The sequence below is a fragment of the Macrobrachium nipponense genome, chromosome 2 (assembly GCF_015104395.2).
Source record: "Macrobrachium nipponense isolate FS-2020 chromosome 2, ASM1510439v2, whole genome shotgun sequence".
In the NCBI taxonomy this organism is placed as follows: Eukaryota; Metazoa; Arthropoda; class Malacostraca; order Decapoda; family Palaemonidae; genus Macrobrachium; species Macrobrachium nipponense.
In genome coordinates this window covers 104689611-104715478 of record NC_087201.1, presented here as the reverse complement: position 1 = coordinate 104715478, position 25868 = coordinate 104689611, and the positions used below count along the sequence as shown (strand labels likewise).

The window sequence follows — 25868 nt, the reverse complement described above, 5'->3', positions numbered from 1 at the left end:
CCTGAGAATTCCGCTTTCAGGGGATTGGCCAGGCATAGGAAGTAAAACCAACACCTTGTCACCTACATTAAATAGCCTATCTCGTGTTTTAAACGTCATACTTCAATTTCATCGAGGCCTGGGCTTTCGCCAAATGTTCCTGAGCAAAAGACCGTGCTCTAAGCAATTTCTCCTGCAAATCTGAAAAATAATTCAATACATTAATTTCGGGAGTCTCTCCTTCCAGTGTTCTCTCACTACATCGAATGGGCCTCGAACACAGTGACCAAAAATAAGCTGGAAAGGAGAGAGACCACTGTCTCATTGGGGATCGATCGTATTGCAAACAATGCGTAAGGTAATTCCTTATCCCAATCATTCCCAGTCTCTAAACAAAATTTTTTTAACACAGACTTCAAGGTTTGGTGGAACCTTTCCACCTAGCCTTGGCTTTCCGGGTGATACGGTGCAGACTTCACGTGTTTAATACCAAAACTCGTTCATTTTCTTTTCAAAATACCTACTCGTGAAATTAGTGCCACAGTCACTCTGAATTACCTTAGGAAAACCAAATCTGGTAAAGAAACCAACCAACACTTCAACCACCTTTTCGGACCGTATACTCCTCAATGGGATAGCCTCAGGGAAGCGAGACATTCTATCAACAATAGACAATATATATTCATTCCCACCGCGCGTCCGCGGCAGGGGAACCCACTACGTCAATTAATCACTTCCCGAAAGGGTTTCGCCCACGGAGGGTATATGGAATTAAGGGAGCCTTGGGTATTTTCTGGTTAGGTTTTCCCCACCAACTGGCACACATCAACAGGATAATACGTATCTCTTAATGTCCTGACGCATCCCAGGCCAAAAGAAATGTTCAGCAACCTTCTGAAAGGTTTTCCTAACACCAAAATGTCCCGACAAATCATTTTCATGTGCTAAAATACATCAATTTATTCCGGTACCTTTCCGGACAACTAATTGTCTGCACGACTCTACCTGGTGGGCAGGTGTATTAGCCGACCTGCTCAACCTGTAGAGCAAACCTCTCTCTTTGACGAATACTGGTTTCGTCAAATCCTCGGGATTGCCGAGTTCTAAATTAGAAAACTCCTTACTCTGTGCCATTTTGAAACGCCTTAAGCGTCCCAGTTAAACGTCATCCCAATTAATATTTGATTTTCTATTACTACTACCAGTCCTCCATGTCAGTCATTTGTCTGTCTACTTGATATAAATCTAAGTCAACTTCCTCGAGATCCATCTCCCGAGCTCTAGATCGGGTTAGTACAGAGACAGGCTTTTATAAAAATAGTTTTCAATATCATCGCCATTCACAAGTCACATTCAGGAGAGTCAAAATTGGACATATATTATCAATTGCCCCTTCACCTTCAGCCAAATCATTCCCTAAGAGGAGGTGAACACCGGGAAACTGGCAAAACTGTCTACCACAGCCAGTTTAGCAGTCCCTTTAAAATACTTGGTGTGAATATTAAACTTCTCTAAAGGACAAGACGTAATAGAGTTCGGGAAACCACCCAACACCACAAATTCATCGTTGGAAAAATACAAAATCCTTTGGAACAGCAGTTTTTAATATGAGAGACTGTGCTGCTCCAGAGTCCCGTAATACCTTTAACAAACCTTTGTTTTTTCATTGTTACAACAAACACAGACCCGTCAGAAATACCTCTTAAATTTTAGTCACTTTTCCTGTTCCATACTTTGCTCCAAGTTTGCCGTTTTTTCAGCTACAACAATGTTTACTGGATTAGACCTCCTCTCCTGAAAGTTTTTCCAACCGTAACAATTAGCCTTTACGTGCCCCGTCTTGTGGCACCAATAACACTTCACACTACTACTACTAGTACCAAATTTCTACCACTACTACCACCCACCATTATCTGATCTACGGACTGTTTACGAAACTACGCGAGCCGCTTACACTTCTGTCTTGATTAGATACTTTTTCTGACTCGTCATATTTGACCTTAATGTTCCTCTAGAAGACTGACGATTATTACTACGTGTATTATATTCATGGGGAGAACCTATCCTGATTAATCCTTTTCCTAAGGGGTTCGCTCCCGATGGGTTAAAGTGCCGTACTCGTCCGGAAGGCAACTGGTTCTATTTCCTGAATGGAGTCGAGCCTTCAACTCCTCCAAATGAATTACGACAAGTTCATCGACTCACGTTCCTCTTAAATTCCTCTGCCAGAAGGAGCTCTTTCAGTTTAACAAAATTGTCTACTTCTTTTGACTTCAGCCAGTCATCGAGAAACTGAACTTTCTTTCGAGCAAACTCAACATAGGTGACGTCAAGATCCTTCCGCAGATTACGAAACTTCTGCCTGTATGCTTCAGGCACCAAATCATAAGCTTTCAGCACAATACTTTTTACGGTGTCGTAATCCGCGGAGAGATCGTCACTAAGATTATTATAGACCCTTTGAGCTTTGCCCACCAAACGACACTGAACTAATGTTGTCCACATATCCTTTGGCCAAGCAAGCTTCTTAGCAATTTTCTCAAATGACACAAAAAACTCATTAACCTCCTCCTCGGAAAAGTGTGGTACCAGTTTTAACGCAGCGAACATATTAAACCTTGTTTCATCAACACTAGAATTATTATAACTACCATTCTTTCCCTGATTCAACTTAATCGTAATTTAAGCACCTCAATTTCATGCTCTCTTTCTTTTGCCCTTTCATCGGCTCTAAGTTGGAGAGCTTTAAACTCCAGTTCCTTCATCTTGGTTTTTTCTTTCAAAATTTCCAAATGGTCATCACCACTATCAATAGGATTTTCTTTACCTCCACCTTCAGTTTCCTCTATCTCCTCAGGCTTACTCTCATCCAGCCTACTACTTTTCCAGAACATCCTTCCTATCAAGAGTCTCTCTATATCCTCCTCGCAGGCCTTCAAGACCTCAAATAAACAACGGTCCCTTCTTAACCTCAGTGGCCAAACTTAAATCCAAGAACTCTGCAATCAACCACAATTGATCCCTTTTTAGTTCAAACAGATCCTCTTCCCAGTAGGACTAGCCAAAAAGTTCGCTACCTCAGCTTCTTCACTCTCTAAATAATGCATCCTGAATTAATTAAATAGAAATAATCACTCTAAATACGTTCAGTGGCTTGACCACCTCTCCGAGAGCCGTTTACAGTTGAAAATTATGCCGCTAAACTGGATCCTGGCAAAGAGGTCGCCAAATTATGTTATGAACTTAAGATTGTTTATATTCATCCAGGATTCTTTTTCCAGACTGGCTCAGTGCCAAAATACCAGGCAAGACCAGCAGCGACACAAAATTCACAAAGCAAAATAACTCTCAAAGAGGGATACAAAAAAACACTGAATCAACCTTAACAATAAATTTAATTAACAAAAATAGTCTAATTTACAAAAAGTAGTCCTCGAAAAAGCTTTCTTAGGAACTGGAAAACATACGCTACTTTACAATAACATCACTCGAACCATCACGCGCCTACCTAACTTTTATACCTCAGTCGAAGAGAAAGAAAGGTGTAGGAGGCAGAAAAAGCACACTTTCCCTAGCATACGACAGATGGAGTTGCCAGAGTGAAGTAAATCTTAAAACCTAATGAATTTCACAATAATTATTAATCGTAATACACCTTATAATATAATAATATGTCCTAAATTGACGATAATATACACTGAAGAGGTAATGAAGAAATAGCTGAAGAATTCTCAAAGACCACACCGAATTCGTAATCAAAGATTATAACGCATCAACAGCGATTGTCCTACTCCGGATCACTAGGGGTGTTCTTGCACCAAGGGATCACCAGGGCAACGTAAATTGTATATTATGTAAGCAGACGGCGGAAAGAACATATATGGTCCGCTTACCGTTCTTCGCCACTAGAAGGCTCCTGACGACTCCAGGAGGTCAAACACACGGCAACAGCCAGCAGCAGTGGCAAGCAGAAGCACAAAAGCAACAGCAATGCTTTTAAGTGAGGCTAAAATTCATTAGCAGGAGCCTCTCAAATTCATGGTAGCTGCAGGATCAGGAACAAATATCTTCCGCTAATTAAAGCCGTAAAAAAAATATGTTGCAAGACCTCCTCTGTTGGGAGCCGATACTCTCTGCCCCGCTGCCCAAAAACGCACTCCAGGTAAAGGGAAGAGACTGAGAGCTCGAAAGCATAACCACGTAAGGGGTGGGGTGGCAGTTCGATAAGCGAAGCACTGAAGACGGGTAGTCCGCTCCACAAAACATGAAAGGCAAAAAAAAAATATGGTGAATAAACCACTATACAAATGAACACAAAAACAAACCTTGGCCGGGGATAAAAGAATGTTTCAAGAGAACTTTTCGTGACTTAATTAAAACAAATGACATAAACCACGAACAAAATATTTAAAGTAATTGTGGATTACAATATATACACGCACAGTGGGGCCTCGCTTAGTCACGGATCAGCAATCACGGATTCAGTTAATCATGGCTTTTCCTTGGACCACTTCTCAGTCTATATCGCTGGTATGAATCGCAGCATCCCGGGGCGGGCTTGTCCGTGGTAGGTTAAGCCTCGTCCGGTTCCATAACCAGCAAATGTATGAACTGATTCACATAATGATATTAACTGAGAATGGTTTTATTACCATTCTCACCTTATATATTATTGGCATATCTTCATAATATATAGCCTATTCATGAATAATTCCACGCATTGACATCAACTTGTAGTTGAGTGGCCAGGTAGAAATGTAAACAATGGAGTTACACTTTACAGCAACCTTTGTCATTCTTAACCTTTTAGAAATGTTAATAGTAGTGTGTAATTACAGTAGTAATAACATTTAGGAAAACATTAATTTTCAATTCGAACTTCATTATTGTTTTGGTATAACGTAATCAACTTCTCTGAACACTGTAGTCATACAAACAATAATTGTCAAAGATTATCGTATTGTTTGCGATCGGTGACGAAGCGTAAACGTAATAAAACCATTTTTACCTTATATATTATTGTCATATTATTCATAAAATATTCATAATATTGCATATCTTCATAATAAAAAGCCTCTTCAAGGAATAATTCCTTGGGGAATGCATTTTTCAAAAGACAAAAAACACTTACAAGTTTACAGTACTCACTGATTACTTATTTTGATGTGATTACTTAATATTACAGTATGGTACTGTAGCAGTACAGTAACTATTTTTGATCATAAATGTATATTCATTCCCGAAAAAAATATGTATGACCACCGTGACGTCACCAAACCTACAGTCTTGTTCATACATACTATTTTTACACAATGTGATAGTGGGTTACACCATTCTACAAACTACCTATGAGTATTTTACACAATGTGATAGTGGTTACACCGTTCTACAAACTACCGATGTATTTTACACAGTGTGATAGTGGTTACAAACCGTTCTACAAACTACCGAGTGTAATTTTACATAAGCATCCTCTAAACTCTGTCATTAACCCTCTTACGCCGAAGCGGTAAAAAAAAATTGTCTGCCGTGTGCCGGAGGTGTTTCAGAGTGAGCGCGGAAGCGGAAAAAATATTTTTTTCAAAAAAATCACAGCGCGCTTAGTTTTCAAGATTAGAGTTCATTTTTGGCTCCGTTTTTTTGTCATTGCCTGAAGTTTAGTATGCAACCATCAGAAATGAAAAAAATTATCATTATCATATATAAATAATGCGATATATGATATCACAAAAAACGAAATTTCATATATAATTGTATTCAAATCGCGCTGTGCGCAAAACGGTTAAAGGTAACAAGTTACTTTTTTTTGGTTATAGTGTACACTAATTGCAATCATTTTGGTATATAATACATTGTAAAACGATAAAAGCAACACAGAGAAAAATATTATCACAAATAATGCATGAATTCGTAACGCGCGGACGTAAACAAATATTTTTTTTCAAAATTCACCATAAATCTAATATTGTCCTAGAGACTTCCAATTTCTTTCAAAATGAAGACACATGATTGAATATTACTATACTGTAAGAGTATTTAGCTTACAATTGTAGTTTTCGACCATATCTGACGAGTTAAAGTTGACCGAATGTAGAATTTTTTTATATGCAATTATTTCGGAAATAAGAAAAGCTACAACCTTCAAATATTTTTTGTTTTATTCTACATGAAATTGCGCACATTTTCATATAAAAACTCTATGAAATGCCTAATATGAACGGAGCAAATATTCCGAGAATGGGACGTACGCATTTCCGGAGATTCGTGGCGGAGAATCCTGCGCGCGGAGATATAAAACTCTATGAAATGGAGCAAATATTCCGAGAATGGGACGTACCATTTCGGAGATTTGTGGCGGAGAATCCGCGCGCAGAGGGAAGGAAAGATTTTTTTTTAAATTCACCATAAATCTAAAATATTTTTGCTAGAGACTTCGAATTTGTTTCAAGATGAAGATAAATGACTGAATATTACTAGACTCTTAGAGTTTTAGCTTACAATTGCGTTTTTTGACCATTTCGGTAGAGTTAAAGTTGACCGAACGTGGTTTTTTTTCTATTTATCGTGATTTATATGCAAATATTTCAAAAATGAGAAAAGCTACAACCTTCAATTATTTCTTGTTGTATTCTACATGAAATTGCGCACATTTTCATATATAAAACTTTATATAACGGCTAATTTAAAATGGTGCAAACATTACCCACAATCGCACGTATGATTTTTTCGGAAGAGTTACCGCTCGGACGTAAAGAAAATGTTTTTTTTTCATAAATTCACCATAAATCGAAATATTGTGCTAGAAACTTCCAATTTGTTGCAAAATGAAGGTAAATGCTTGAACTATTACTAGAATATAAGCGTTTTAGCTTACAATTGCGTTTTTCGACATTTCGGTAGAGTCAAAGTTGACCGAAGGTGGTTGAAATTTTATTTGGCAATTATCGTTATTTATATGAAAATATCTCAAAACTGATAACAGCTACAACCATGGGTAGTTTTTAGTTGTATTGTGCATGAATTGCGCACATTTCCATATATAAAACTTTATATAACGGCTAATTTTAAAATGGTGCAAACATTACCACAATCGCATGTATGATTTTTTTCGGAAGAGTCACCGCGCGGACATAAGGAAAAAAGTCATCATAAATCATCATAAATCGAAATATTGTGCTAGAGACTTCCAATTAGTGCAAAATTAAGGTAAATGATTGAATATTACTAAAATATAAGAGTTTTAGCTTACAATTGCGTTTTTCGACCAGTTTCGGTAGAGTCAAAAAGTTGACCGAAGGTTGAAAGTTTGGCATTATCGTTATTTATATGAAAATCTCAAAACTGATAAAAGCTACAATCATGAGTATTTTTTTTGTTGTTGTATTCTACATAAAAATGCGCACATTTTCATATATAATACTTCATGTAACGCTAATTTACAATGGTACAAAAATTATGTCAAAGTGACGAAATAATTTCCGAGATGTGTCACAGATACTTTTTAGTGCGGCAAGAAAGAAATTCGCGCTTGCGCACCTGTGTAACGATTGTAAACAAAACAACATCTTGATCCGTGAAACTCCCAGCATCCTCCAAGGCGCGTGATTCAAAAGTTTTAGGTTGGTAGGCCTATAAGTATTTTTCCGCGAATTTTAAAAAAAACTTTTGTAAGTTGACGTAAAATACGTCCAGTCGGCACACGGGAGACAAAAAATGTCGACGTAAAATACGTCCAGTCGGCGTAAGAGGGTTAATCACTTTACTTACTTTTCTTATGGAGCCCAAATACTACGTATATTCCGGGAAATGAACAAAATCGCGAATTTTATCATAGAGCAAGATTCACTAATTACAGTGTTTTCATCTTCTTTTCATGACTAAATGCATTTTTAGGATAAACTTATTTACAAATTTTCAAATACTACTATGAAAGTAAATTGCAAAACTAATCTCTCTCTCTCTCTCTCTCTCTCTCTCTCTTTTACAGAAAAAACTATAATACTGATCTATTATCATCATAATAAAAGAAAAAGATGGTCCCCGACATTTTTAGGTACATGTGTTGCCATACTTTTAATCTTTATGTGATTTATGAAACTGCTTCAATACAACTTTTATAGTTGACTCGATGATTATCATATATTATAACAGTATACAAGAGATTATCTTATCACTATCGATGTTTCATTTCTTATCACCATAATAATATTTAACATACAAATTTCATTATGTTATTCTCGAGCTAAGCTAGTCAACAGTTAAGCCGGCCTCTCACTAGGCATTTTTTTCTCGAGCAGCGAGCCGTTGCTGCCGATAATTAAAAACTGGGAGCTTTTAGCTTGAGATTTTAGCTTCCCGGCAGAACGGGAAGCAGCCAGCACAAGCCGTGAGCTGCAGCATAGTGTAGACAAGCAAGATGGCTGCTGCTGATAGGACGTACTCTCAGACCTTTGGCTTCTCTTCTCCTGAGCCACTCTCGAACCCACAAACGTTTTTTGTTACTCTTGCATTCACATAAGTTTCCAAGAAATACACCACTTCAGCACATCTTGCAACAGTCCGACAATTTCTGGGCGCCATGATGATATCAGCTGATCAGTTTTGGTAACTTTTTCGTATGGCTCCTCAAAACCACGAGTTCCTAGTGTGATGATACAACACTTGCTCGTGAGCATCGGCTGGATGCTGGCCAAAACCATGAGCAAGAAATGACTATACAGTGGTCCCCCCATATTCGCGGGGGATGTGTACCAGGCCCCCGCGTGAATAGTTAGAACCCGCAAATGTTTGGAACCCCTATAAAAATGCTAAAAACAGCCTATTTTGTTAGTTAAAACTCAAGAAAAAACCCACTAAAATTTTTTCATACTGGTTTTTTAGTTAGTATATATCAAAAAGTGCATTTTATGATGAAATTGATAAAAAAGACAGGAATTTGTGGGGGGGGGGGGGGTATTTATTTCTCATAGAATAATACCAGAATGTGCCTATTTTCCGCGCATAATATGGGGGAACATTCCCGAGAGAAATCCGCTAATGTGTGAGACCGGGAATCCGGAGAACGCGAATACAGGGGGTCAACTGTATTTATATATATATATATATATATATATATATATATATATATATATATATATATATATACATATATTTATTTATTTATTTATTTATCAGAGAGAGAGAGAGAGAGAGAGAGAGAGAGAGAGAGAGAGAGAGAGAGAGAGAGAGAAGAGAATAAATGCATATCTAATTATTAAAGTCATTCTGCCTGTAAATAATTTGTATCATAAAAATCTGTATTTAGTCACATGCACAATATGAAAAAATACAGTAATTAATGAATAAATAGAGTTGCTCTACAAAGAAAAAGCAAATTAGTGAAAGTTCCCCATGGAAAAGTGAATAATGTGTTCCGCAAAAATCTGCGACAAAGTCAACCACGGAAAGTGTGAAAACGAATAAAACCAGGGGAGCATCATATAAGCATACCTGTATGTGCCAATAGAGACACTTGGTGGGCTAGATTTTTAATGTTTTAATGAGTCTGGGAAGAGAGCTGATGCACCTGGAGGCAGTTATAAGGTGAGTGATTTGTTAACTCACTCGATACACTTTGCAACACTAAAGAATTGTTCAGGCATCTATTTATAAAAGGGCTTGCTGGAAATTTCTCGGAAGTGCATGCTGTCGCACACAACTTTTGTGATGGGTACAACTTTTGTGATGGGTATGTTTTAGGGATTTTCCTCCTTTTGCTTTTCATTTGTATTTAACATTTTACTACAGTATTGTAGCAATAATTACTAAACTGAAGGCTGTTCTTTTTGTACTGCCAAAGTTATCAGCATTTGTTACAATTGCTATATTCATTTAAGTGAGATTTGTAAACTTGGGGCCATGTAAGTACACTACACGTATTAGCTTCGTACCAGTTACAGTTGTGATTTTTAAAAAATGTCTGCATAGTATTATGAATAAAGCTTTTCATAAAGATGTTAGGGTATAGTCAATTATTTATCCTTTACATATTTTGTGAATTATTTAAACTTCTTTATTTTAGGTATTTAGGTTAAACAGACACAAAATATGAAATATTTATCTCCATTCATGGAAAATAAAGAAAAAAATTATTTCCCTTCATTTGGCCTCAACTGTGTAGAACTCTTGTCAAAGAAATTTGTCTCCCTTTCAGTTTTTGTTTGTGAATTATTTATGGATAGTTTGTACATCATCTAAAAGCTTATTTTCATTTGTGATCGCAACAGCAGTTGTCAGAGAATTTAAATGGGCTGCCTCAATGATTTGCTATCTTTGTGAACTTTTTCACTTTCGTGCAACATATATTCTCATTTCCTCTTTTAATATTCCATCATATCCATTGTCCCATTGGTGCCAAACTGCTGCCGATATCCTCTATCAAAGCATTAGTTTCATGTAGGTTTGTGGTTGATTCCCTCAGAGATAAGGTGCTGTGATTTACCTATTTTCTGTATAAGCTGTGTGAGGTTATTCACCTGTCCCACCCACATGTAATGCCAAAGGAGACAAGAATATTGAAGGTATGTATTAGTGCCAATATGTACTTTAGTATTGGCATTGATGACCGAAAATCGGTGCATTTTGGTGCTAGACAAACGGCATAAAACTGGATTGCTGATAACCAAGGCCACTGGTAACTGGGGACTGCCTATATTTAAAGAATAAATCATTGGATTGGTGAACAAAATGTTTGGAAAGTGTTGCAGAATTGTTTTGAGGGAGTGTACCAGAAAATATAAATTTTAGTTTTAAAAATCATGTTTATTGACATAAATTTTTGTTCTTTGGAGTAACAATTAAATTTTTTTCTGGTAGGTCTCATGTGGAAAATGTGGTAATGGATTAGGACATGAGTTCCTGAAAGACGGTCCTGATGGACAGATGTCACGTTTCTGAATATTCTCACATTCCCTTAAGTTTATACCCAAACAAGGTACGTACATTTGTTTTCACTGTTCTTACATTTCATTGTGTAATATATTTGGTAGTCTGTTTACATTGTGTAATATATGGTTTCTGCCACAAGGTAACAAGGAATGCAGTATATTTACTGATAAAATTTAATTTTATGATATTTTTTAAAATTAACCTTACATACTTACCTTTCCATTATGTAGCTTTTACTTCTCCACCAGTGCCCATTTGACAGATTGCAAAAGAACAACGAGAACACTTGGTTTTCTATAAATATCCATTTTCTATCCATCTAATTCCCCCACCCACACCAGAGAACCGAGAGATACAAACGCTCATAGCCAGTCAGTCTACTTCTGTTGTAAGGGTTCAAAGGAGTTAGACAGATTGTTAAATGTATGCATTGTTTTTGGTTTTCAAATATGGTTTGTATGTGGATTCTCTTTGATTTTATTGTGAAAATTTGATCAAACGTTAAGAAGCTGTAAAGTAAGAGTTTCTGTAATAGGAATTATTCCAGTTTTGTTGACTTTCATGAGGTGTGGAGAAGTATGTACTGCTGAGGGAAGAATTATGATTGTAACAACCCATGTGGATCTTAGTCTGTTGATATCATGCAGAAATGATTGTGACCTGAGAGAGCCATCTACGCATGTATGTGTATGTGCTCTTGCTTATACGTGTACATTCCACTCTATGCATATACATTATATATCGTAGAGTTGAAAGTTTCAACTTGAAACTACTTAAAAGCTACTCGATTTCCAACAGATACGGGTAGGAAACCATTTGCAATAAGAAATTGTCATTGTCTCAAAATATAATAATTTTATGTGTATGTCTATGCCTTGACATTGCCTCAAAATATAAGAATTTGATGTGTAGGCCTATCCCCTGTCATTGTCTCAAAATATAAGAATTTGACGTGAAGGCCTATGCCTGTCATTGCCTCAAAATATAAGAATTTTATGTGTAGGCCTATCCCCTGTCATTGCCTCAAAATATAAGAATTAGATGTGTAGGCCTATCCCGTCATTGCCTCAAAATATAAGAATTTGACATGAAGGCCTATGCCCTGTCATTGCCTCAAAATATAAGAATTTGACATGTAGGCCTATGCCCTATCATTGGCTCAAAATATATGAATTTGATGTGTAGGTTTATGCCCTGTCATTGTCTCAAAATATAAAAATTTGACGTGTGGGCCTATGCCCTGTCATTGCCTCAAAATATAAGAATTTGACATGTAGGCTTAAGCCCTGTGATTGACACAAAAAAAGATATTTCAGCAAAGTCTATAGACTACCACTACTGTTTATTTATCTCATCCTCACTGGTAGCTAATAGATAAAACTTAATGTGATGACACATTGAAATTTTGGTAGGAATAATGGAAAATCAGCTGCGGTTACTTATTGAGGCTTGGGGTGTTGGGGGGGGACAAGTTAAGTCTTGGGGGGACAGTTGCCTCCCAGCCCCTTCCCCCACTAAATGACGCCTCTGACTGGGATGATAAATGCAAATACAAAACTACTGCTAGTATTTGTATCAGTACAAAGTTTCAACACAATGATGTATAATACCCTGTGAAATTTAATTTAGGAGAAGGACACCCTGAAATCATACCAGCAGGTAGAAGGGACCCTTTAGCCTTGATAGGCAACCCTGTTAAGAGAATTACTTGGTACCAGCAGGTAGAAGGGACCCTTTAGCCCTGATAGGCAACCTTGTTAAGAGAATTACTTGGTATATGTTAAACCTTATTTTATTCATAAAAAATATCATTTTTGTACATAGTCTTTTGTTAACTAAGTAGCCTTTAAAGGGTTGGCTATGCTGACCACCTTTTTCAAATGTGGGAATGTGCTATATAATGGAGAGGTAAGGTTCATTTAAAACTTAGTACAGCAGTACCTTAACCTACAAGTGAATTAATGTATGAGTTTTCTGAGGTACAAGTCATCACTCGGTCAATTTTTTGCTTTGTTACATGAGCAAAAAATTGAGGTACGAGCTCGAGATGCTGCTGCTAAGTAGATGGCGTAGTGACAAAAATTAAGATAAGCAAAGAAGAAAAAGTAAATATACATAATTTCCAAGAATCCTCTAAAAAGTTATCCAGCAATAAACGTATGTATTCTCATATTATTGTATTATAAAATACTAACATAGTGGTCAATGTTTTGGTTTGGAAATCAGCTGGTGGCAAATACGAGTTTATTTTGCCATATTTAACTCAGTTCTGAGTGAATTTTCTTGCCTCTAGTTAGCATAAACAAATATCTAGATACTTGACTTATATGAGACAAGGTCATTTTTTGTAATACAGTAGTACCTTGAGATACGAAAGGCTCTACTTACGAAAAACTCGAGATATGAAAGCCAATGCGAAAAATTTTACTGCTCTACATACGAAAAGTTTTCAAGATACGAAAGGTTGTTGCTGTAAAGTTCCGAGATTCGCCCGGACCACCGAGAACAATTTTAAAACTCCCGCGCCGCAACTGTAGTAAACTCGCCACCATCCTCCCGCTCTCCCATTGGTTCCTGATGCTAGTCACCCCATAAGGTCCTGCTCTCCTATTGGTCAGCATCTACCCCTTGTGCTTTAAGTATTCTATTGGTAAAAGGATGCTGTAAATTGAAAAACTTATTCATGCAATACATTTAATAAAAAAAAAAAATTAGGTAAAGATAGAATAAAGAATAGAAATGAATGGTTATTATACTGTTTTTGGTAGTTTCAGTAGTTGAAGAGAGATGATGAAAATTTATGCCTTACTGTGTAAATGATTGCTTGTCGATCGTTCGATACTCGTAAGTGCTGGATGTAAACAGACGTTTGGAAGCTTTTTTTTGTTTGTTTATTATAGTTAATGGTTACTTAATAATTATTTGTATTTTTTAGAATTCTTCTTCTGCTTTATTATTACATTACGTATACGTATGTTTCATTATAGCTGTCAGTAACTCGGTATCTCCATTAGGTAAAGATAGAATAAAGAATAGAAATGAATGGTTATTATACTGTTTGGTAGTTTCATTAGTTGAAGAGAGATACTAATGACAATTTATGGCTTACTGTGTGCTAGGAAAAATGATTGCTTGGCGCTCGTTCGATACTCGTAAGACGGATAAGAGCTGAATGTAAACAATCGATTGGAAGGTTTGTTTTTTGTTTGTTTGTGTATTATAGTTAATGATTAATTAATAATTATTTGAAATGAGTTCATACTGATTATTTATACATTTTAATGGCATATTCTAAGCTTTTAGCTCTTAGGTTTAGATGTCAGAATCATAGACTAGGCTACAGTAGCAACCGCTAACATAGGCTAGGCTTATTGCTAAGGGACATAGTATGCTTAAGTCGTAATAAAATGGGGTTGAAAATTACATGCAGTTGAATATTACTCAAGTATGTACAGTATTGCCTTTTTGGAGTCATTTCTTCCGTTGGATCGGCATTGTAACCCTAGAACATGTGTTTTAGGCCTGGAAATATAATTTACTGGGGTGTTTTTGGAGGGCTTGGAACGGATTAGCCATTTTACATGTAAAATGTGTTCCAAGATACGAAAAACTCATAATACGAAGGCCGCCTCGGAACGGATTAATTTCGTATCTCGAGGTACCACTGTACATGTTTTTAAGTCTAAATATGACTTGAATACACCTAGTTGTGATTGTGAACTAGGTGAGTTCATTGCTGGGTCTCTGCCCATTGCAGAGCCTGAGGATCAGTTCTCTTCTACTCCTGTACAGGTGATTGCACATGAGGGGCGTGGGGTTCTCTGCTTGGGCCGCCTAGTGCAGCTCCCTCCGCTATCACGCTCTCGTCCCTCGCTCCGGTCCCAGGCTTGGGGTCAGTAGAGCCGTTCCCCCACTCCAGCTGAGGCTTCTGCCAGAGTTGTTCTACACGTCAACAAAGCCCCCCTGGTCATGTCCCTGGAGGGATATGGCATCCCTTGGAGGCAGAGGGAGCTGCCGAGTCCCTCAGTGTGCCAGACCCGGTCCTGGACCGGCAACCCTCGCACTCCGTTCAGACTTCCCATGGAAGTGCTTTGGCTGAGAGAGGGAGTATGTCTGTGTCGGACTGCTCCCCTCCCTCGGATGATGTCATCAAGGTTGCCCCGCTCCCCAGTCAGTCGGTCCACGCCGCGATCACACGTGCTTGTGGTACCGTGAGTGGGGTGCTCCGCTGCCCCGTCTACTTCTCCCTCTGATGTAGTTCCCCATAGGAGGTGGTGCGGGGCAGAGAAAAGGTACCGGGCTACATGGAGTCGAGCCGGTTTATCCCTGTCTAGCCTAGGCCAGAGCGGTTCGGGTAGGTGCGATAGCCGCTGTGACGGGGCATGCTGTTACGGTCGCCCCCGGTTATATGAATTGCGCTGAGTTCACCCGTGCTAGTGGTTCCCATGACGGTCCTGCGAGCGGGGTGTGCTGCTGCCCCGTCGACCTCTTCCTCTGATGGAGTCCCCCATAGGAGGGGGTGCAGGGTGGAGAAGAGGCGCCTTGGTACATGGAGTTGAGCAGGTATGGCTCCCTCCTCCTCCCACCACGCTCCACTCTCCCGTCTTTGCCATGAATGGAGAGGTCGGGATAGGTGTGGTAGCCGACGTGACAGGGCACACCGTTGCAGACGGTATGCTCCGCTCGCCCAGTCGGACAGTCCGCTCCGCTCCCCCAGTCGGACGGTCCTCTCCACTCTCCCGGTCGGACGATCTGCTCTGCTCTCTTGGTTGGGGGGCCCGCTCCGCTACCCTGGTCAGACAGCCTGCTATGCTCACCCGGTCGGACAGTCCGCTCCAATGCTCACCCGGTCGGACAGTCCGCTCCACGTTCACCCGTGCTCGTGGTTCCCATGACGGTCCCGTGAGCAGGGTGCGCCGCTGCCCCGTTGGCCTTTCCCCCGCACACTCCGCTGGCCAGTGGGCCTCCCATGACTGCTCTGCTGGTACGGCCTGCGACTCTGCTTCCTGCAAGGCTCCCAGTTCTGCTGGTAGCCTCTGGAGTGAGATGTCCGGCCGCTCTGGAGCACAACCCACCTCCCGTGGTGGGGCCTGCTCGGTCACTGAAGGGCGATGAGGGTCAGTCTTTCATCCAGGGCGGCCTCCAACACCTTGGGAGGGGCAAGGCATCGTACTTTGAGGGCTCAACTGACAGGAGGGTCCTAGCCCTCTTTCGGAGAAAAAAGTCTAGCAGACCCTATTCCTCCCTCCAACGCCTAGAGACCCTCCTCAGTAGACTTCCTACGGGCGGCCCGAAGGAGGACAAACCTTCTGGGGGCCCTTCCCCCAACAAGGAGTGAGGCTCAGGCCCTTGCCCAAGTGGGCCAGGTAACATCGGGGCCTAGGAATGCCCTGCGGCCCCACAGCTCCCTCAAGCTCCTCCCAGTAGCTGAGGCCAGGCAGGGGAGGTTCTTCGCCCCAGAGGGCTTCTCCTTCTATACCCTAGTCCTTGGCGGATAACATCTCCCTCCTCGCCCCGGTTTTTTCGGGGGAGAGACTCTTGGTGGGTTTGGTCACCTTCTCAAGAGTAGGTGGCCATGCTTGGAGACCACGGCATGGAACGCCGTCCAGTAGTTGCTTGGCTCGACCCATGGGCCGGGGCGGTGGCCAGATTCGCCACCAACCAACTTGAAGGATGGGACCAAGTTGGCCCTTACTCAAGGAGCTGGTCTTGTTCGATGGAGGGTCATCAGTTTCTTGACTTCTCAGGCGGTCACCCAATGGACTGGCTGGGTCCTCCGCAGGAGGTCACCAGTCTAGCCAGTTGGCCTAGACGACTTCCAAACAGGGAAGCTAACCTCCCGAGGTACACCCCGATAAAGGTGGAGTCCCTCTGGCCAGAGGACCTAGTGGAGGAGGCCCGGGAGTGTTGACAGTAAGCCAGCCAGGATTCCTTCGTCTACAGGCCTCCTCCTTCAGGCACCCAGCACAGCTTAGGGCACCGGATGCTTCCCGACCTAGACAACAGCAGAGGTACGGGGGCCAGAGGATGTCCGATAACTGGGAACCAGCCTTCGGGGGGTTGGGTAGGACAAAGGACTCAGCCCTCCCTTGGGCCCCCCCTCATTGTATTCCCCCTCCTAAAGACTCAGGTCTTCAGCCAACCAAAGGGGCCGTAGGAGCCTCTCCCCTCGGAGGAAGTAGGACAAGAGGCCCCCCTTTATCCAATTCCTTCACAGGTGGGGGTAACCTCTTGAATCATTGGCGGAGCGGGGAGATTCGCAGGGTTGTCCCCCGTTCAGTCTGAGTGCTCAGGGACAGCTACTGGGTACCCGTCCAGGACATGTAGCTGCCCCTTATCCAGGAACCTGGGGGTTCACACGGTCCTGACTCGGGATTCATGGCCTGAGATGCATTCGGGTCAGATGTCCAGTCTTTTCTGTGTCCTCCGTACAGGTTGCAATGCTCGAGGACGGTGGCCTCCTGAAGGCAGTGTGGTCCTGCTTCAATCTTCAGGGCTCTCCGTCAGTCAAGGAGTTTCAGATGCACTCCACTTAATGAGCGTGGCTCATCCTGCTGCTGTGTGCGCGGTTTTGAAGCTGGGTGCTACGTCTGTGTCAGCCGGGGTGGCCGTTGGTATGTCGTCCACCTCACCCGAGCTCCCTTTCATCTACCCCGAGGGGTTTGGCTGCCACAGGTAGTAGCAGGAGCTGATGGAGTCTTCAGGGTTCCAGTCCCAGTCTTGGTCCAACACCCCTCATACCCTGTTCAGCTCGCCTTTGAGGGAGGATGATTCTCAGTGCTGGGGGCTGCCACCGCTCCTTCCGGGATGTCGGATCCCAGCCCGAGCGCCAGGCTCTCTCCTACCGGATCGAGAGCAATAAGAGGAAGGGCAAGGGGAAGCCCCCTTCTCCCAAGGATTGTTCCTCCTCGGAGTCTTGGGACTAGACAGGCCCTCCCGTAGGAGGGGTGTGGAGCGAAGCAGAGGCATCATGCTGGTAGGGGCGGGTGCGTTGATCTATCTCCTCTCCAGGCCACTGCTCCCTCTCTCCCTGTCATAGCCGGGCCCACAGGGGTCGGGTTAGGAGCGGCAGCCGTCGTGACGGGTCTCGTCACCATGGGCTCCACCGCCTCCCGACTGGTCGGTCCCCGCGGAGAGTTCCCGAGTTCGTGGCTCACATGACGGGCCCATGAACAGGGTGTCCCTCTCCATCACCGGTTGTTCCCCCTGAGGTCTTGGTGGATCACCCCCCGAGTACCAGCGGCCCCTAGCACCCGGCAGACTCCTTTCCTTGATGTCCCTCAAGCATTCTTCCACCCCGCGGTGGAAGCCATTCGCTCTCTCTGGTCAGGATAGGGGTGCAAGCCCGGGCCAGTGGGAGCCCCATGATGGACCCGCGGGTTCGGTCTGAGGCCCTTATCCTAGAGGAGCACCTGTTCCCACCGGCTACCCCTGGTTGGAGCCACTTGCCATCTCCGGCCTTTCCCCTCCACCCGTGATGTCCCCTGCTTGCCCCCTAGAGGACAGTGAAGAAGTGGCATTCATCCAGGACGAGCTCCAGAGCACCTGGGATGGGCAGGGCAGCACAGTCAGGGGATTGACCTTTAGGCGGGTCCTGGCTCTCATTAGAGCCGAGAACCTTCTGGCGGAGCCCACCCCCCCCTCCGGACACCAATAGGACTGTAGCTGTGGACTACCTCTTGGGGGGGGGGGGGGGGGTGTTCCGAAGGAGGTCAAGCCACCCGTAAGTCTTCCCCAGGCTGGGAACATGCCCCAGGCCCCTGGCCATATAAACCAGGTAGTTGCGGGTCCCAGGAACTTCTTGAGGTCCCACGGGTCCCTCAGTCTCCTCTCAAAGGTCCGAGGCCATGTACCAGGCCAAATGGACGGCTTTTGGTGTCTGGTGTAGAAGAAGCGGTCTCTAGTTTCTGCAGCCCAAGATTCCCCACTTAGCGGACTTCCTGGTACACTTGAGATGGACAGAGACCTCTCAGTAGAAGCCGTGAAGGGGGTCAGGGCTGCCCTAGGCCAAGTCTCTCTCTGGAAAGGATTGGATTAGGGAATCCCGGGCACCTTTCAATGCTGATCAGGAGCCTTGAACAGTCTTGCCACCCCAGTGCCTTGGGGGCACCACATCGGGCCGTTGTTAAGGGGCTGGATCCCCTGACTGGAGCAACTGAGGTTAGCAATGCCCTGGCTGATCATTTCTCAAATGTATCATGCAGTTTAGTTTGGCAGCCATACTGTTACTACACTTCATGTTCCATGCAACATGCAAATCTGCTTCTCAGTAGCTAAAAGGCCTCTCTCCAGCAAGGGAAGTGAGGAGTGATGGCAACCCATTTGTCTGACATGGTTTGTTGCTTGAGCAGATATACCTAGTTCCTTTGGAATTCTATGAATGCAATGAATCTGGTCTTGTTTCGTTGTATTTCAATCCAGTGGACTGAGTGTTAACATCCAAATATTTAACATTTGATAGGCTTAGGTGATCTTATTTAGTAGTCTCATTTCCAATAAGAAATATCAGGTGTGTTGAACCCCCTGTCAGTTTAGGATTCTCATACCTCCCTCCAAGTATGAGTCTATCCTAATGTTAAGACCTTAGGTTTGTTCCGCGTATAAACAAATGACAAATTTTTTATCATTTTGTATTTTTCATAGCTAACAAACCTGAGGTCAGAACGTTGACTACCCACCTCTACTGCCCCTCTTACATTTCATCCTGGGTTGGAAGAAAGACTGGTATATTCCTGGATTCAAGTGCACTCTCAACGTACTTCCACCTCAACACGTATCAGATGCCAGATGCCACAGATTCCTTGCATTTACAAACTTTTGATTGTTTTTAACGTTTCCAGCTGGGGCCAGAAGATTTATCATGTTTTTAAGACATGAGGTTGTGAAAAATTTATATTGATTAAAAATTTATCATTTTACAATTTGTTTGAAGTCTACACAAGTTTGCTTGTAGAAACTCACCACTGCACTTAACCCTCATACGCCGACTGGACGTATTTTACGTCGACATTTTTTTTTTGTCCTCCCCGTATTTTACGTCAACTTACAAAATTTTTTTTTTTTTAAATTCGCGGAAAAATACTTATAGGCCTACCAGCCTAAAATTTTTGAATCACGCGCCTTGGGGGATGCTGGGAGTTCACGGATCAAGGTTTTGCTTTGTTTACAATCGTTACGCAGGCGCGCAAGCGCGAATTTCTTTCTTGCCGCACTAAAAAGTATCTGTGACACATCTCGGAAATTATTTCGTCACTTTGACATAATTTTTGTACCATTTAAATTAGCCGTTACATGAAGTATTATATATGAAAATGTGCGCATTTTTATGTAGAATACAACAATAAAATACTCATGATTGTAGCTTTTATCAGTTTTGAGATATTTTCATATAAATAACGATAATTGCCAAACTTTCAACCTTAGGTCAACTTTGACTCTACCAAAATGGTTGAAAAACGCAATTGTAAGCTAAAACACTTATATATTAGTAATATTCAATCATTTACCTTAATTTTGCAACTAATTGGAAGTCTCTAGCACAATATTTCGATTTATGGTGAATTTATGAAAAAAATAACATTTTCTTTACATCCGCGCGGTAACTCTTCCGAAAAAATCATACGTGCAATTGTGGTAAGTTTGCACCATTTTAAATTAGCCGTTACATAAAGTTTTTATATATAGAAAATGTGTGCAATTTCATGTAGAATACAACAAAAATAATTGAAGGTTGTAGCTTTTCTCATTTTTGAAATATTTGCATACAAATCACGATAAATAGAAGAAAAAACCACGGGTTCGGTCTTTTTTTCAACTTTGACTCTACCAAAATGGTCGAAAAGAAAAAAACGCAATTGTAAGCTGTAAAACTCTTACCAGTCTAGTAATATTCAGTCATTTATCTTCATCTTGAAACAAATTCGAAGTCTCTAGCAAAATATTTAGATTTCCTTCCCTCCGCGCGCGGATTCTCCGCCACAAATCTCCGAAATGCGTACGTCCCATTCTCGGAATATTTGCTCCGTTTCATATTAGGCATTTCATAGAGTTTTATATATGAAAATGTGTGCAATTTCATGTAGAATAACACGAAAAATATTTGAAGGTTGTAGCTTTTCTTATTTCCGAAATAATTGCATATACAAAAAATATATATATAAAAAAATTCGACATTTGGTCAACTTTAACTCGTCAGATATGGTCGAAAACTGCAATTGTAAGCTAATACTCTTACAGTATAGTAATATTCAATCATTTGTCTTCATTGTGAAATAAATTGGAAGTCTCTAGGACAATATTTAGATTTATGGTGAATTTTTGAAAAAAATATTTGTTTAAGTCCGCGCGTTACGAATTCATGCATTATTTTGTGATAATATTTTTTCTGTGTTGCTTTTATCGTTTTACAATGTGTTATATACCAAAATGATTGCAATTTAGTGTACATTACAACGAAAAAAAAGTAACTTGTTACCTTTAACCGTTTTGCGCACAGCGCGATTTGAATACAATTATATATGAAATTTAGTTTTTGCGCTATCATATATCGTATTATTTATATATGATAATGATAATTTTTTTCATTTCTGATGGTTGCATACTAAACTTCAGGCAATGACAAAAAAAGGAGCCAAAAATGAACTCTTAATCTTGAAAACTAAGCGCGCTGTGATTTTTTGAAAAATATATTTTTTCTGCTTCCGTGCTCACTCCGAAACTCCTCCGGCATACGGGAGACAATTTTTTATTTACCGCTCCGGCGTAAGAGGGTTAAGTTTGTGTCTGACAACATGGCCCTGGTCTTGTACTTAATTGATTTCATGCAGGGAAAACTCTGCTCACAGATGTCAGTGGAACCAAAAATAGAGGATAATCTGGCAGCAAAATTTCTTAAACATGGAAAACATTGAACTTGTAAAACTCTACTAATAGTAGGGAGTGAAACATTTCCTTCAATGAATGATCAGATTGAATGTCTAACAATTCAAGCTGCAATTCATCTGGTGCTGCATCAACATCAGCAGAGAAAGGAGAAGTTAACAAGTTGAAATTAAGCTCAATCTGTTGGAAATCCTCAAACCTACTTATAAAATTTTATTGATTTTTTTTCGTCTTAATTTGCTGCAGGCTTCCACGGACTGCATAGAACCCCATGGAGGGCCACATTTGCCCGCCACTCTCTTAATACATTTGAGAGAAGTCTATAAGGCCATGGTTTAATGCTGTATGTAAGCTTGCCTATCATGAAAAACAAGAAGCTTATCATTTATGGAGGAACAATCAATGGTATTTTTGTAGTGTAATTTCAATGTAAGTCAAGTCAAGCTCAGGTAGTCTATGAGAGAGGTCACAATGAGGATGTTAACAAGGTTTTTATCTCTAGTGGTGATAAACATAAGTGGTAGTATACTCTTCAACCATCACTCTTTGATTCTAGCGTGCCTCCTCTGGAAGAAGCTGATGAAATTGTTTAGTGCCCTAAACATAAGGCAGAGCTTTTGGTAAAGTCTCTGTCAGCAAATAGTGTGGCAAGGCTGTGATTAAATTTTGAACAATTTTTCAACTGGTGTACACAACCAGATATGCAGAGAAATGTGCAAGTACCCCAGCAAAACACACAATGACTGGTAGAAATTTTCTCAGTTATGGTTTTCCTTGATTTTCAGGAAGACTGTGAAAAGTGCTTGGATACAAGGCTAATTTTCAGTATTCATGGTAATTAATAAAAATATGCAAAGATAAATATTTCCTAGTGCTTTGGAGTACGTTCAGAAATGAATGCTACTATTATAGTTACCCAAACAACCATCTATGATGCTCAGACAAGTGTTCAGTCTCTTGGGGTTCAGAATTTTTAAACCATTAAAAATTCTTATGACACTATAACAGTTATAAAGTTATTGTCCATTAAATAAATGTAGTGTTTCCCCTCTACAACACAAGAGGCCAAAGGCATTTTTAATCTTAGTGAAAGTCCCTTATTAAATTTCACAATTATGTACTAAAAATGTAGTCTTTAGCTGATGGGTAGAATTACATATTGTATATCTTAAGAGATGTATACGTATATGGTATTTTTTCTTTTACAGAGGGAAGTGAGGAGATAATGAATGGCCAAACTGAGACTAATGGCAATTCTTGAGAAGCCAAGAAGGACTGCCCGAGACCACAGTCGATCAGTCAAACCAACAACAATTGTAATTTATTGTAGCCTCTTCTATCAAATCTTTTGTGATTGTCTACATATGTTCTATGAGACATTTTGTATTTAGATGGAATATTGTTTATCCACTAGAACATGAAGTAATGTGACGTGATTTGGAATCTAATATAGTGCCATTATATAGACACTGTTATAATTGTATTAAGCTTATGGTACTGTGAATGTAAACTCTTAATTGAGGTTTTCACAGTGGAAGACGTAATTGAACATTTATAACAGTGTTATTCATGGTATAATAATTCATGTCATTAGATTAAGACTGCAAACAAGATTTTACTTTTGGTCCCCTTGATTTTGTTTGTATTCAGATTTAACACTAGGATTTAAATTCATGATTATTTCTTTGCTGATGTAATTTTTTGCTTCCTTATATGTAGTTCACATTAAATCTAACATTGCAGGATTTAAATTTTTTTTAATTTCTTGCTGTAGTCCTACTTGAGGTTACACCATCAAGTCACTTTAAAACAAACCCTTCATATATATATTCTAGTAGGAACACAATGAACATTTCAGTACGAAATGAAAAAGTTACTTGAAGAAAGTTGTTGTTATGCCATTTAGACAAATTGTGATAATTTTGAATTATTGTGCATCTTTGTTCAGTAATATTTAAGGGGCACGCCGACCATTAAACTTCAAGGAATAATGTTGAATTTCAGTTATTAATAGCTTTCATTCAGCTTTTATGTCTAGACAAACACATCCATAAGCAATAATACAAGTAAAATTTTTAATTGGTTTATTGACACTTGTTTATTGCTTGTATGGCACTGTGAACCAGAAGTTGTAAAAAGACTGGTAAAAAATGTCTGTATGATTAATTCTGGATAGGTGGAATCAAGTTATACACTATTTTGGATTGTTGTGTGTAAATAAACATATCTTTAAATGTTTTTGGTAAAAGAAAATTTAGATTGGTTCATGGACAATTTTGTTCATTGATTGTATGATATTGCAAACTACTACTTGTAAAAAAAATATAAAATGTCTGTATTAATAAAACAGTATAGGATCAAGTTTGAGTTATGTAGTTGACACCTGGGATTCGTGGGGGATAGGGACCACAACCCCCTGTGAATACTTGACACCCCTCTAAAAACCCTTATAATACCCAGTTTGGTAGTTCAAACACACAAAAAAAAACTAAAAATGTTTATATCTGCCCATTTTAATAGTTTTATTATGAAAAATGCATTTAATCACAAAGTATGAAAATACAGTAATTAGTGAATATTTCTCTATGTAAAATTCCGTGAATTGCTGAATTTTTCTAATAAAGTGGATATATGTTTCACCGAAAAATCCACGAATCCAGAACTACGAATAGGCTGGGGTAGACTGTACACTGTTTTACGTACAAATAAATTCTTTGCTTTAAAAAAAAGAAGAAAAAAAGTCATAGAGAAGACAGGTTATAATGAAATGGGCCGAGGGGGAGGGGTGTCTTGCCAGTTCCACTCATTAACAGTTGATATGCACCAATGGGTAGGGTAATCAACAACTCGGTGGGGCTCATGGCCAGATACATTCCAGACAGAAGGAATGTAGCAGCCAACAAACAAAGTCCTAGGTATGGAGTGGTGGTCTCTGCTCAGGATATAGCAGAAAGGCTGCTTCACCTGTGGGGAAGACCCATGTTAGACCTCTTTGCCACCTGCTTCAACAGGAAGTTAGAGGTCTACTTCTTGGTGGTCCTGGATCCTTTCGCCTTGGCGGATGCTCTTCAGCACCCTTGGGACAATCTCGAGGTGTACTCCTTCCCTCCATTCTGCCTGATTCATTACGTCCCGAACAGAGTAAGGAGTTCCAGGAATCTCAGGATGACCTTAGTGGTGCCTCTGTGGCCCCAGGCAGTGGGGTTCCCGGCTCTTCTGTCACCATTTCTGAAAGATATTTCCACGTAGCACAACCTTCTTTGCCAGCCTCATGTGGAGAGATTCCACCAGTCGGTAGGGTGCCTATCTCTTCACGTCCGAGACGAGTACCTCCTCCATGGGATAGGCTTCTCGCAAGGCAGTAGGTCAGATGTCTTTACTACCTCAAGAGGTCTTCATCAGCAGTTTACCCGGGCAAGTGGGCCGTCTACTGTGATTGGTGTCATCGACTGGGTTTCTCTTTTATTGGGACTTCTGTTCAGCAAATAGCAGATATTCTGATCTTTCTCAGAAGCAAGAAATATCTATCCATCTCTACTGTCAAAGGCTACAGGGCTGTCTTAGGGTTGGTCCCATGTCTGAAAGGCGTGGACATCTCTTCATCCTGAGAAATCTCGATGTTGTTCAGGAGTTTCGAGCAATCCTGTTCACCAAGAGAACTCAAGCCTCCAACTTGGGATCTTACTCTGGTTCTGAGTAGTCTCACTTGAGCTCCATTCAAACCGCTGCATCAATCGTCAGAGAGGGATCTGACTCTTAAAGACAGTTTTCTTTTTGGCCATAGCTTCCTCAAACAGACTTGGAGAGCTTCATGGCCTGAGTTTTGATGTTAAACACAACAGGGATTGGGGGTTTTTGCCCTTAAATTTGTCCCGGAATTCATGCTAAGACTCAAAATCCCTCGGTGCATGATACAGATTTGCCTCTCTCTCTCTCTTTTTTTTTTTTCTTTCTTCTTCTATTCCCCCTGAATGAGTTCATGGACAGTGATCTGCAGGAATTATTGCTCTGTCCCATCAGAGCTCTGTATTGCTACATAAAATGGACTTGTCACTTAAAGCCTAGGTGTCATAGACTTTTTT

General features: G+C 40.7%; 1 protein-coding gene across 3 annotated transcripts in view; it reads left to right on the top strand.

Moving 5' to 3' along the window:
* LOC135220882 (methionine-R-sulfoxide reductase B1-A-like) overlaps positions 1–24147 on the top strand; it is a 171101-nt gene extending 146954 nt beyond the window's left edge. For 2 of the 3 annotated variants that reach the window (XM_064258490.1, XM_064258489.1), the window contains exons 3-4: positions 10834–10951; positions 22995–24147. In XM_064258490.1, the coding sequence (XP_064114560.1) occupies positions 10834–10951; positions 22995–23047 (171 nt within the window). In that variant the 3' untranslated portion in view covers positions 23048–24147. Of the gene's footprint in view, positions 1–10833; positions 10952–19199; positions 19232–22994 lie in introns of those variants that run through there. The other variant, XM_064258491.1, reaches the window with a different exon arrangement.
* Positions 24148–25868: the final 1721 nt, after the last annotated feature.